The sequence below is a fragment of the Oncorhynchus gorbuscha genome, linkage group LG10, assembly GCF_021184085.1.
Source record: "Oncorhynchus gorbuscha isolate QuinsamMale2020 ecotype Even-year linkage group LG10, OgorEven_v1.0, whole genome shotgun sequence".
Classification (NCBI taxonomy): domain Eukaryota; kingdom Metazoa; phylum Chordata; class Actinopteri; order Salmoniformes; family Salmonidae; genus Oncorhynchus; species Oncorhynchus gorbuscha.
This window is the reverse complement of record NC_060182.1, coordinates 88,173,948-88,186,460: the sequence shown is the minus strand read 5'-3', so window position 1 is coordinate 88,186,460 and position 12,513 is coordinate 88,173,948. Positions and strand designations below refer to the sequence as shown.

General features: G+C 41.3%; 1 protein-coding gene across 1 annotated transcript; it reads right to left on the bottom strand.

Annotated features, from left to right (window-relative positions):
* Positions 1–184: 184 nt before the first annotated feature.
* On the bottom strand, positions 185–11,487 carry LOC124046680 (trifunctional enzyme subunit alpha, mitochondrial-like). The gene is made up of 20 exons (XM_046367323.1): positions 11,359–11,487; positions 10,556–10,597; positions 10,406–10,476; positions 9,466–9,599; positions 9,083–9,221; positions 7,809–7,928; positions 6,479–6,581; positions 6,176–6,298; positions 5,488–5,606; positions 5,265–5,321; positions 5,030–5,139; positions 4,615–4,749; positions 3,940–4,111; positions 3,732–3,818; positions 2,832–2,972; positions 2,619–2,687; positions 2,315–2,510; positions 1,932–2,046; positions 1,597–1,742; positions 185–882 (listed from the first exon to the last, which is right to left on the bottom strand). The coding sequence occupies exons 1-20, from the start codon at positions 11,420–11,422 to the stop codon at positions 737–739; spliced, it is 2,289 nt and encodes a 762-aa protein (XP_046223279.1). The 5' UTR covers positions 11,423–11,487; the 3' UTR covers positions 185–736.
* Between the last annotated feature and the right edge of the window lie 1,026 nt (positions 11,488–12,513).

Here is a 12,513-nt window from a genome sequence, read left to right as displayed (position 1 = left end):
TGCTGCAGACAATAGGAACAAGGCATGTGACCAACAAAACAGATTGGATTAAAGCGAAACCTTGTAAACAGGTGTAGCCTAATGCAATTATTTAATACATGTGATTTAATAGGCATAACAAATTAACCGATTAGCACAAAATGTTCATTCATTGAAAACAAAGAATATACATAAGGCATGTGAATGTACTTCAATATCATTATTTATTAATTTACTGGCTCTAAATATTAAATACATCACTGCCCAAACCATGGCATAAAGACCAAAAAAAATCATAAATGTAAAAAAAAAAGAAACATTCACCTCAGATGAATAAACATGACTGAACAGCCCAAGACTGGTCACTTATGAAAGCTGAAATGGCACCCTATGTAGTGATCCTGGTGAAAAGGAGTCCACTTTTGAGATGAAGACATGGATTTAAATTTACATTGAGAAGACTAGGATTGCCAGATGGGTCTACACCTGCCTCGGATGGATATTACAGCAGAATATTATCAAAAAGGGAACTTTCAAATCATGTTAAAACATAAAAATAAAAAAACACTCCCCAAAAAAAGAACCTTTAGTTATGAACTTGAAACATTTTGTGATTTGTAAAAACAGGCCCCTCATGATTTCTCTTCTGCAAACTTTAAAGAAATAAGCATTGAGCTTAAGTTAACAGACAAATACACAGCCTAGGCACATTCTAATGGCAAGCCTGCTATTAGATGGTATCAGTAGATGATGAAAGTCACTTGTGGAATCGCTTGTTGGAGTCCTTGGCGTGATCCAGCAGTAGCTGACAGGGGGTGAAGTGGTTGCCGTAAACCTCCTCATACCTCCTCATCTTCTCTACTAGCTTATCAGCACCGAAGGTATCCACAAACCGGAAAGGACCTGAACAGAGAAGGTTAAAATAACGTTTGTAGGATTCAATCTTTCAAATGGACAAATAATGATAGCATGATATCGGATAGCTGTCTAAAATACCGAAATTTGATAAAATCAAATTTAGTCAAGTCCAGTTGCACAAACGGGAATGGACTAAACAGGGAAGTTGAAAGAAAAGTCCTAATTGTAGCACAACAAAAAGGCTGTGCCTGCTGTTAAACCTGAAAAGAGTTCAGCAATGCATGCGAAATGTCATTAGAGCCGTTTATGCTCATGTCATGTGATCATCCTGTATGTGTGGCTGGGTCAGCTGGTAAAAGGTCATGGGTTCAATTTCCACAGGGATTAGATGCATAGCAAAAATGTATGCAGTCAATGCACTGTAAGTGGCATATAGTATAAGACCAGTGGAGGCTGCTGAAGGGAGGACAGCTCATAATAAAATGGCCAGAATGGAGTAAATGGAATCAAACATGGTTTTCATGTTTGATGCCATTCCATTGACTCCATTCTAACCATTATTTTGAGCCGTCTAGAGAAGGAACATTTAAGCTCCACTGCTGATTTTCATTATTGTCCTTTAGTCAGGAACCAACTTAGACCTGGAACACTGGTTGGTGCAATTCATCATCAGAATTCATTATAGAACAGCAACCCCGCAGTACTCTTTCCGGACCTCCAGACTCATTTGAATACCCTTGCTATAGAGTTAATCCCTACCTCCAAGGCAGGGGGGGAATCCCAGTCCGAACACAGCGCCTATATCTCCCTCTACGGGGCCGTTCAGGATCCCCTCCTGCAGACACATCACTGCCTCGTTCACGAACCGCGAGACCAGACGGTACTGGACATCAGAGTCTGAAGACCTGGAGAAAAAAAAGACCCAGACGGTTAAGTGGTGGTCTGGAGAGTAGATGACCCTGTGTGGCTCAGTTGGTAAGAGGGTTGAGCTAGCAAATGCCATTCCCACTGGGATCACACACACAGAACATGTATGCATTCACTGTACTGCAAGTCACTTTAGAGGAGACATTTCCACTGTGGTTGCGACTTACACTGAAGGGTTTGGTGTCAATTTGAATTTTTCCAGGAGGTCGTCAATATCGGGGTTGACATCTTTGCTTTTGAGTCCTGGCGTATACACGTAGCAGCCCTTTCCTGATTTGCGGCCTGTTGATGGAAAATACTTCTAATTGGGTATCAGATAAAACCAATGAGGATCATGCACTTCCCATTACATCATTTCTCTCCCAAAATTTCCTTGATTCTTCACATACTCTCCATCTCAAACCTCATTGGTGGAGAAGTTCCAAAGTTCCACCCCTCTTACCTTCTCCAATGTATTAAGAAAGCAAGATGAAGGGATGCAAGAAATCGAGGGAAGTTTAAAACATTTTGAAAGAGCCTTTGTCTCAAAGTCCTAGAAACAAGAATTTACCCTTGAATCCTCTCTCCACCATGGTCTTCAGCACGTCAACATTTCCACCACCGAACCTGGATCCGAATGCTTTGCCGAGGTCCTCAGCCACATGGGCAGCCACGTCAATGCCCACCTCATCAGCCAGTGTAGCTGCACCCACTGGGAATCCAAAACCTGTGGTCAGGGCATCCAACTTCTTGGGGTTAACACCCTCCTGAGAACACACACAGCACAGAAATACAGGTCCATTATTTGAGTTTTTGGAGACAATACCCACGCCATTCCAACATTGTAGATGAAGAGTGCATGTGACAACACTAACCTGTAGCACTCGCACTGCCTCAGCTAACATAGGAGCCAGACACCTGGTGGTGTAGAACCCAGGTCCATCCTGCAAACAAGCACACAAGTTATTATAGGCCCATGAAAAGCACTACAGTATAAAATATATAAAATTCATGTATTAGTGTCGTTATGTTGATCAACAAGCTAAGGGAGAACATGGGAAGTGGGCACTGGGCAGAAGCGCACTCACTCCGACAACGATGATGACTTTCCCCTGCTTCAGGCCTACAGCAACAGCAGAGGCAGTGGTGTCTTTAGAGGTCTTATCGGTAGTGATGATCTCCAACAGCTGCATCTTGTCCACTGGAGAGAAGTAGTGCATACCAATAACCTACAGGAATAGAAAATACAACTATTTATTGCAATGGCTCCAGTTATACAGACAAAACTACGTGGTGGCCTTGTGGTTAGTGTCCGCCCAGAGATTGGGGGACAGGAGGACCTGCCTTCTCTCTGCTTGGCACTCCTTATTAAAGGGATTTTGGCAATGATGCACTTCATCTACTGCTCTAGAGTCAGATTAACTAGTGGATAAATGTTTGTCTCGGTGCGTCCAGTATGAAGGAAGTTAGAGGAAGTTTCGCGAGCCAATGCTAACTAGCATTAGCACAATGGCGAAGTCGACAGATATCTGCTAGCAGATACCATAGACTTCCAGTCATTATGCTAACCCTAGTTAGCAATTGCGCTAGCTAGCAACTTTCTTCAACCTGCCGCAGACATAAAAATGGTATCTACAAGTTCACCCAACTCTGGGGAAATAGACAAAATCCCAAAGTATCCCTTTAAGGAGGTGATTTTGGGTAAGGCCCTGAAACAGACTAGCATCCTGTCCAGGAGGTGTACTTGTACATCAAGCTGCCTCACGTGACAGAAACAGGAGATTGACTGCTGCCTCTATGGGATGTTCTGGCTTGGACAAGGCTTACTTATACAGAGAGAATAATCAGCCCAAAGCACACAAAACATGTAGCCTGAGAGGTTATTGTGGACAAAGGGATTCTAGTGAGTGGTTTGAATCTGGCTTGAAGGAGCAAAAAGGCCTTTTTTAACAGGAATGTTAATCCCATTGAACTCTTACTAAACCTACCTTTTCTGGCCTCATGCTAGCAGCAGCAATATCTTTGATGGGGAGAGCAGACGTGTTGGTGGCAAATATACAGTGAGGTGGAATCACCTGTAATCAGAAACATTTTTTTTTTTTAGAACAATGTTTTCCAATAAGAAACGCTTATTTTAGTTTTGTATTAGAAAAAGCTTTGTTGTTTGCCCTAATTTTACAATTCTGCACTACTTACAGCTTCCACCTCCTTGATGACTCGGTGTTTGATGTTGATGTCCTCAAACACAGCTTCGATGACCATGTCAGCCTTCTCAAAACCACTGTAGTCCAACTGGCCAGTTAAACTGGACAGTGTGGAGTCCCTCTCAAATGACGTGATGGCCTTCTTTTTGATTTTGTCATTGAGGCTGGTGATGAAAGTGAGGGCAGGTTTAATCTCTGTACTAGCTACCCAATCAACATTTATTTATGTTAAGTCTGTCGAGAGAGAGAGATTAGGGCAGGTTCAACAATATTTAGTTTATTCTTTATCAACAACTCCAGCTATGCTTTAAGGGTCAGATCCCCAGATTAAGCCTAGTCCTGGACTAAAATGCAATATCTTAAGCTTTAGGAAACCGTTCCTAGGAGTTTAACCCCCAATATGCCAGACAGCCAGGAGATTGTGTAGCTGAAATAGTCAATAGCTAATTAGTGGTGCGCTATTCATCTTTCTGTATAGACCGACAGCATCTTCTGGTGCTTTATTATATATATTCTGATTGACTGGCTTGTTCTTGTTTCAGGAAACTAAATAATACATTAATCAGATAATATGTCTGGCCATTACAACAAATCAAAGACTTCTGACCAAATACATTGTAACTGCACCTTGCCTTTGTAGGGCAGTAATGCGCCCTGGTAAACCCACCCTTTGTAGACCTGCTGCTGACCCCTACTCAAACCTTCCACAGTGGTGTCCTTCAGGACAGTGTGGATGCCCTTGTCCACAGTCACCTGGGCAATGCCTGCACCCATCAGACCTGCCCCCAAGATAGCCAGGTTCCTGGTGGATGCAGAATGAAGAAACAGGCTGTTACAATAGAATGGAATTATTGTCCACCAAGGATTTCCACCCCCCAAATAATTGTTTGTACCATATCTCCAGTTACAAAGTTAATGTCATGACCTCTATAATAATGAAATCAGCATAAGTGGTTTGATCTTCAAGAAACTCTGAATCATCTGATCAGTATTACAATATTTGTAATACGGTTTGCATTTTTCACTGATTGAAACATGAAAATAGCTATTTAACTGGTTTTGGGTCAAAGGTCATCACTTACTTGACCGGTCTCTCAGGGACTCCAAAGCGGTTCTTCTTGCATGCCACTTGGCCATGGTAAAGTCCAATCAGGGCATTTGATTCAGAAGTCATTGCCAGTTTGCCAAAGTTCTGTAAAGAATGAATAAGAAAGATAAAACAGTGACTGAAAGAAACCATGTTCCATACAAAATCATTACATTTACTGATAAGCATACAATTCAGAAATCTATTTAACTCTATATATATTCTCTGACCTGTGCTTCTGCCAAATAGCCAGAATCTGGGCCCTGTTCCAAGCCAGCCTTCACACTCTGAGGGCAAGAGAGAAACAAATATAAGTCTTTTTTCAATAGAACCATGAGAGAGAAGTTTCATCTGGAGCTCTGTGTCCATTTTTTTTTGCAAAATTGCTGCCAATTCATATACTTCACTCACTAAAAATCATCAAATGGATAAGTAGATATGTCAAAGTCCTACCTCAATGATTTTCAAGGGGGCAGGATACAGTCCCTTGCTCATCTTCATGACTTTGCCATTAACATTTTTGTAGATCTGTTGCCGCACAAACGCAATGCCCATTACGTAGTCTTGGACTTCTGCAGAGGAAGGAGAGAAAAACAAAAAAGGTTGTGTACATGCATTAAAAACAAGGACTGAAAGTGTGATGTAACATATGGTAAAAGGTTGTGTACATGCATTAAAAACAAGGACTGAAAGTGTGATGTAACATATGGTAAAAGGTTGTGTACATGCATTAAAAACAAGGACTGAAAGTGTGATGTAACATATGGTAAAAGGTTGTGTACATGCATTAAAAACAAGGACTGAAAGTGTGATGTAACATATGGTAAAAGGTTGTGTACATGCATTAAAAACAAGGACTGAAAGTGTGATGTAACATATGGTAAAAGGTTGTGTACATGCATTAAAAACAAGGACTGAAAGTGTGATGTAACATATGGTAAAAGGTTGTGTACATGCATTAAAAACAAGGACTGAAAGTGTGATGTAACATATGGTAAAAGGTTGAAAAACAACAAACATGAGAAGCTTACAATTCAAAACCTGCCTTCATATTATATATATAGTAGAGTCTGTTTTTTTGCACTATACCAAGAGCACTGTATATCTACATGGTATTGGCCTCTAATACGCAAATACGTACTCTGCATCATGCCTTTCTTCTTGGTGAGCAAGATCTTCTTGTGGACGATTCCTCTGGCACACTGTATGGCAACCTCCTCCAGGTACTCAATAGTCCTCTCCTCTGGACTCTTCAATCCAGGTCCTGGAATATCAAAGAGGGGGCTCAATAAGCAGCAGTTAAGACACCTTCACTGACGGCATCTAACCTGGAAACAATTTACAGCTATTGTAATCTCAGAACATTCTTTGAATACTGGTATGCTCTTATCAATAACTTTTATTGATTCTAATATTGATTGCATTAGTGCAGTGGTTACTATACCTAGTGGGTCCACTAGCTGATGGACCAGACCCATCTTCTTGGCTTTGTCTGCCTTGATGTTTCTTCCTGTCAGCATCATGTCAAAGGCACCAGGAATACCGACCTGAAGACAACATATTTTACACTACTAAGACAGCATTCCATTTATTTATTTTTAACTGCTGACAACAAAATCAAGGAAATTAAACACTACTACTACAACAGGCAAAGAGTGCTGCAAATCAGCTCAATGTATTAAAGAATACTGTAGCATTCTGCAGTACAGTTAGTGTGCATACTGTAGTAACTAAGTTTCACTCTTCCAATATCACTGAAACACAACACTGAAAATAACACCAAAAATAAACACAACATGTAGGGTTGGTCCCATGTTTCATGAGCCAAAAGAAAAGATCCTAGAAATGTCACAAATTGTGTGCATCTCCGTTAGTGAGCATTTCTCCTTTGCCAAGTTCCAGCCACCTGACAGGTGTGTCATATCAAGAACCTGATTAAACAGGTGCACCTTGTGCGGGCGACAATAAAAGGCAACTAGAATGTGCAGTTTCACACGACACAATGTCACAGATGTCTCAAGTTGAGGGAGCGTGCAATTGGCCTGCTGACTGCAGGAATGTCCACCAGAGCGGTTGCCAGAGAATTGAATGTTAATTTCTCTACCACAAACCAACTCGAACGTCGTTTTAGATCATTTGGCAGTACGTCCAACCGGCCTCACAAAACCTCAGACTACGTGTAACCAGGCCAGCAGTCTTCTTCACCTGCATGATCGTCTGAGACCAGCCAGCCAGACAGCTGATGAAACTGGGTTTGCACAACCAAAAAATTTCTGTACAACCTATCAGAAACCATCTCAGAGAAGCTCATCTGCGTGCTCGTCATCCTCACCAGGGTGTTGACCTGAATGCAGTTCGGCGTTGTAACAGACTTCAGTAGGCAAATGCTCACCTTCAATGGTACACTGGCACGCTGGAGAAATGTGCTCTTCACGGGTGAATCCCGGTTTCAACTGTACCGGGCAGATAGCGTGTATGCAGTCGTGTGGGCGAGCAGTTTACTGACGTTAACGTTGTGAACCACGGTGGTGTTGGGTTTATGGTATAGGCAGGCATAAGCTATGGACAACGAACACAATTGCATTTTAACGATGGCAATTTGAATGTACAGAGATACCGTGATGAGATCCCGAGGACCCATTGTTGTGCCATTCATCCCCCACCATCACCTCATGTTTCAGCATGATAATGCACAGCCCCATGCCGAAAAGATGGTTTACTGTGCTGTTCAGGTAGGGTTTCTGAATATATAAAGTATTTTCCCATATACTGACCATCTTAGGGAGTCTCTGTGTTCCTCCAGCTCCAGGTAGAAGACCAAGCATCACCTCAGGGGTTCCCAGCACTGTCTTCTTACTCTTGGTAGCAACTCTGTACTGGCAGGCGATGGCAAACTAAGGACACAACACATTGAAACATAACGTTAAGAAAATCAATAACTTTGAAATAAAGGAAGTCAAATGTCTTGTTGCCCGAGATTATTTTGTCTAGTAATTTGTTACGATACTGAGTAATACAAGGTAAAATTGTGGGACTTGCTTTAGCTCTTTAAAAGTATTTTTTGTGGTAGTGGAATAAGTGTTCAGATTATAGATTTTAAAGGCAGACTAAGATGCCATACATTGTAGGGAAGGGATATTTTGGCAATGAAGCCCTTTACTTACCCAGAGTTAGATGAACTTGTGGATACCTTGTGTGCAGTTTGAAGGAAGTTGCTTGCTAGATGTTACCATAGACATCAGGTCATTGTGCTAATGCTAGTTAGCATTGGCTCACGAAACTACCTCCAACTTCCTTCATACAGGATGCAGAGACATGAAAATAGTTTCCACAAGTTGATCTGACTCCGGGGAAATAAAGGGCTTCATTGCCTAATTCCTGAAGTATGGCTTTAAAAAAAAGTAGCCCTTTAAAAGGTTAGATTAAATGTAGTTGATGCAGTTACTAAAACAGCTGTATCTTTTGATCAGTAGAATATAGTTCTGTTCCGATTTAAGATTTGAATAGCAGAGAAGTAGACCAAGATGTCATGCCCTCTAAGTATTTGTCTACGTTGTTGGGAAAGTGGTCAGAAGCCAGTGTCAAGTCACAATAGGCCTTTTCACACTGCTTTGTCCTTAGCCCCAGGCTGTCCTTAGCCCCAGGCTGTCCTTAGCCCCAGGCTGTCCTTAGCCCCAGGCTGTCCTTAGCCCCAGGCTGTCCTTAGCCCCAGGCTGTCCTTAGCCCCAGGCTGTCCTTAGCCCCAGGCTGTCCTTAGCCCCAGGCTGTCCTTAGCCCCAGGCTGTCCTTAGCCCCAGGCTGTCCTTAGCCCCAGGCTGTCCTTAGCCCCAGGCTGTCCTTAGCCCCAGGCTGTCCTTAGCAAATTGCTAAGGCAACATTACAGCAACATTTTAAAATTACGTTTCTAACGGAGTAGCATGCCAAATAAAAAGTCTATAGTATGACAAAGATTTAAACTGGGACGTTTGCTGTTGCAAGTCGCTTAGAATTGTATTTTTTCATTAATGATTATTTTATGTATTAGTGTAAAGGAAGTAATTTTGTTCACCTCTAAGCCGCCTCCTAAGCAGGAGCCGTTGATGGCCGCAACAATGGGCTTGGGCGATTTCTCAATCCTCTCAAACATCTTCTGTCCCTCCTGAGAGAGCTTTGTGACCTCCTCTGAGGTGTTACAGGCCTGGATCATGCTGCAAAAGAGAGGACAGACAGTAGTGGGGGGAGGGACATGGAAATTACGACCCTAGAACACCCAAACCTTGCATAGTGGTGAAATGCACTATGCTAGACTGATATGCAACATTGAGAATCATGTAAACCTGAACTAGGTTCTACTTTCCAATCTGAGTACAGCATTTTAATTACACAGCATGTAAGCCAAGGTGGCACCATATATTAACATTTATATCATATAATGTGAAAGGTGTGACTGACTTGATGTCAGCTCCTGCAATGAAGCAGCCAGGCTTGGAGGAGATGAGGACAGCACTCTGGACTGCATCGTTGGCCAAGACCTCATTAAATACTTCTATCATCTCATTTTGCATCTGGACCGACAGAGTGTTGACCTGCAAAAACATAGATAGACATACAATACTGGGGCCTCCTGAGTGGTGCAGCGGTCTAACACGGAACCCAAACCAGCTGCGCGCGCCATCGTGCATACATTTTGTTCCCCTAAAGCTAACACGAAACGCAGGTTAAAATACCAAAACAAATGACAATTTGGGGACAGGTCAAAAAGCATTAAACATGTATGGCAATTTAGCTAGGTAGCTTGCTAGCTAATTTGTCCAGGGATATAAACATTGAGTTATTTTACCTGAAATGCACAAGGTCTTCTACTTCGACAATTAATCCACACATAAAACGGCCAACCAAATCTCTCCTCCTTCCAGGCTTTTTCATCTTTGAACTTATATGGTGATTGGCATCTACACTTTTACCACGACAGTCTGGCAAAACATTTTGTCTTTCAATCCCCCACGTGGGTATAACCAATGAGGAAATGGCACGTGGGTACATGCTTCTATAAACCAATGAGGAGATGGGAGAGGCGAGACTTTCCTGCGCGATCTGCGTCAGAAATAGAAAGGAGCTCTATTTTAGCCCTTGGCATCGCAGACGCCCGTTGGCGTGCGAGAGCAGTGGGGGTGCAATAATTGAATGAAATTAATTTCTAAATTTATTTTGCGTCGCATGCAAAGTGTCCGGTCTGGTCAGCATGTAAGGTGCTGCATTGCAGTGCTTGAGGGGTCACTACAGACCCGGGTTCAATCCCATAGGGCAGTTTAAAAAGGGATTTATAAATACATTTGATAGATTGAAATTTGATTGGTACTGTACATGGAAAATGTATTTTTAAATAAATTACCTTAGAATTTGGGTCATTCATCCGAATGACCGCCACATCCTCTTTCACTTCATAGTTGACATGGGTTCGGGCTAAGAAGAAAGAGACCAAATGAACTTCATACTTCTATTTTATAATCTAGTTATTATCACAATTAGTCATTCAACTTACCTGACATGGCAAGGGCAACTGAAAAGTTACGGCATGAGATACCTAAAAACACAAAATAAGAAGAGGGTTAATGTTAACTAAATTCAATACATTAGCTACTGATAAGGTGCTAGCTAGCAAAAACTAGTTAAGGTTGAGGGGGTGTGTCTCTGTAGGGAGTGAAATATTTAGGCCACGCTTTATTTATTCTAGGCCTGGGTCTGCAACAGATAACTCATGACAAGTGTTGATGACGAGCCGTGTGGGGGGGGGGGGTCTGACCTCAAAGACAGACACTGAACTTTCACCTAGATCCCCGGTCTACGTAGCAAATTAGACAATGACAACTGGAAGCATCTAATGTAAAGTGTAGATTTATCAAGAAAACAATTCAATTGAATGGAAAGTTTGATTTTAGCGATGAGTGGGTGTTCATATCTAGCCATCTAGACTAATATCAACAAAGTTAGTTAACTTAGTTCATGTGACGTAGCGAGTTTGCTCACTCGGTGAAAGTTCACTCGCATCGGTTAACTGCTAACTATCTAGCCATCTTAATCTTAGTTAATGAATTACAAATAGGGAGCTAAAGCCAGATGTGTGTACCAGTAAAGTTGCGTTGCTAAATTAGTTAGTAAGCGGTGTTAACTAGCTACCGGTAGACTTCTGACAGCGAAGTTAACGTTTGCTAGCCAAGTTAGCCGCACCATTAGCACTAGCTAGCATCTCAGACAGTAGAAAGGCGCCGGTTTACAAAATGTAGCTGAACAATCGAATAACATTTGACTTTGGCATCAATTGCACACACTTCAACACAATTTTACCTGAGAGGACATATCTCCTTGCTGTAATTCTGGACAGCGCACCCAGGGCTCGAACACCAGCCATTTTAGGAGGTCAAGAACACCGAAACAACCTGACTGCTGACAACCAATGATTTATAGATACACTAGATGACAGAATAAGGGGGCGCAGTGTTAAAGACACCATGTCTCCATCTTGGCACTCCCCCACGTTGTAAAAAAATAATAATTTGGATGCTAGAGAAATGCATTTCTTAATTTCTACATTCGTTTTTGTCACATTTATTTTTTACAGACACATTAATCTATACTTTTAAATTATATTATGTGAGCTGAACATAAATATATATAAGAATTTTATAAGAAAGTATATATTTCTAGAAATGAATAATATTACTGACGCAACTACAACAACAAAAATAGCTAAATACATTTAATTTTTCTATTCTAAACATTTAATTAAAATACTGTAGAATTCCATTCGTTCTCATTGACGACTGCTTCTATCGGGGAGTGACAATATGGCCGACCGGTGGCTTCAATCCAGGGTTTATATACTTCAACACCGACAACTGAAAGACATGCGGGAGCACATGACAGAAGTGGGGGGGAAATCAATAGCTATAAATAAATATTTATAGCGTGTTTCTATACGCAGTAACAAAGTTTATGGGGAAAATGTATGGCGTTTTTTTTAGATAGTCTTCATCAGCTAACATCACTTTTTGTGAATTTGGAAGAATTTATGTAATGAAGAAAAACATGAAGCACATAAATGCTTCCTAATTAATAATGTCATGTTAAATGGCTTCTATTATCTCATAAAACGAAACGTATAAAACCTCATAAACCTCTGTTAACCTCAGACCTTATTTTCGGCGTTTATTCCAAAACCATATCCATTCCCCATATTTTTTTAATAGGGACGATGAACGAACCGGAGCTAATTTATTTCCGGGTTTTTTGAACTACAAACTGTCGAGCTCTTATGATCAGTGCATAATCCAATAATTTATAAATACACTAGATGACCAATTGGGGGCACTGTGTTGAAGCCACCGCGCCTTTGTCTTGGCACTCCCTCACCATTGAAAATCATATTTTGTAGGCTATGGAAATGCATTTATTAATGTCTCCATTCATTTTTCAACGAGTATACTATTAAAGACACCTTAA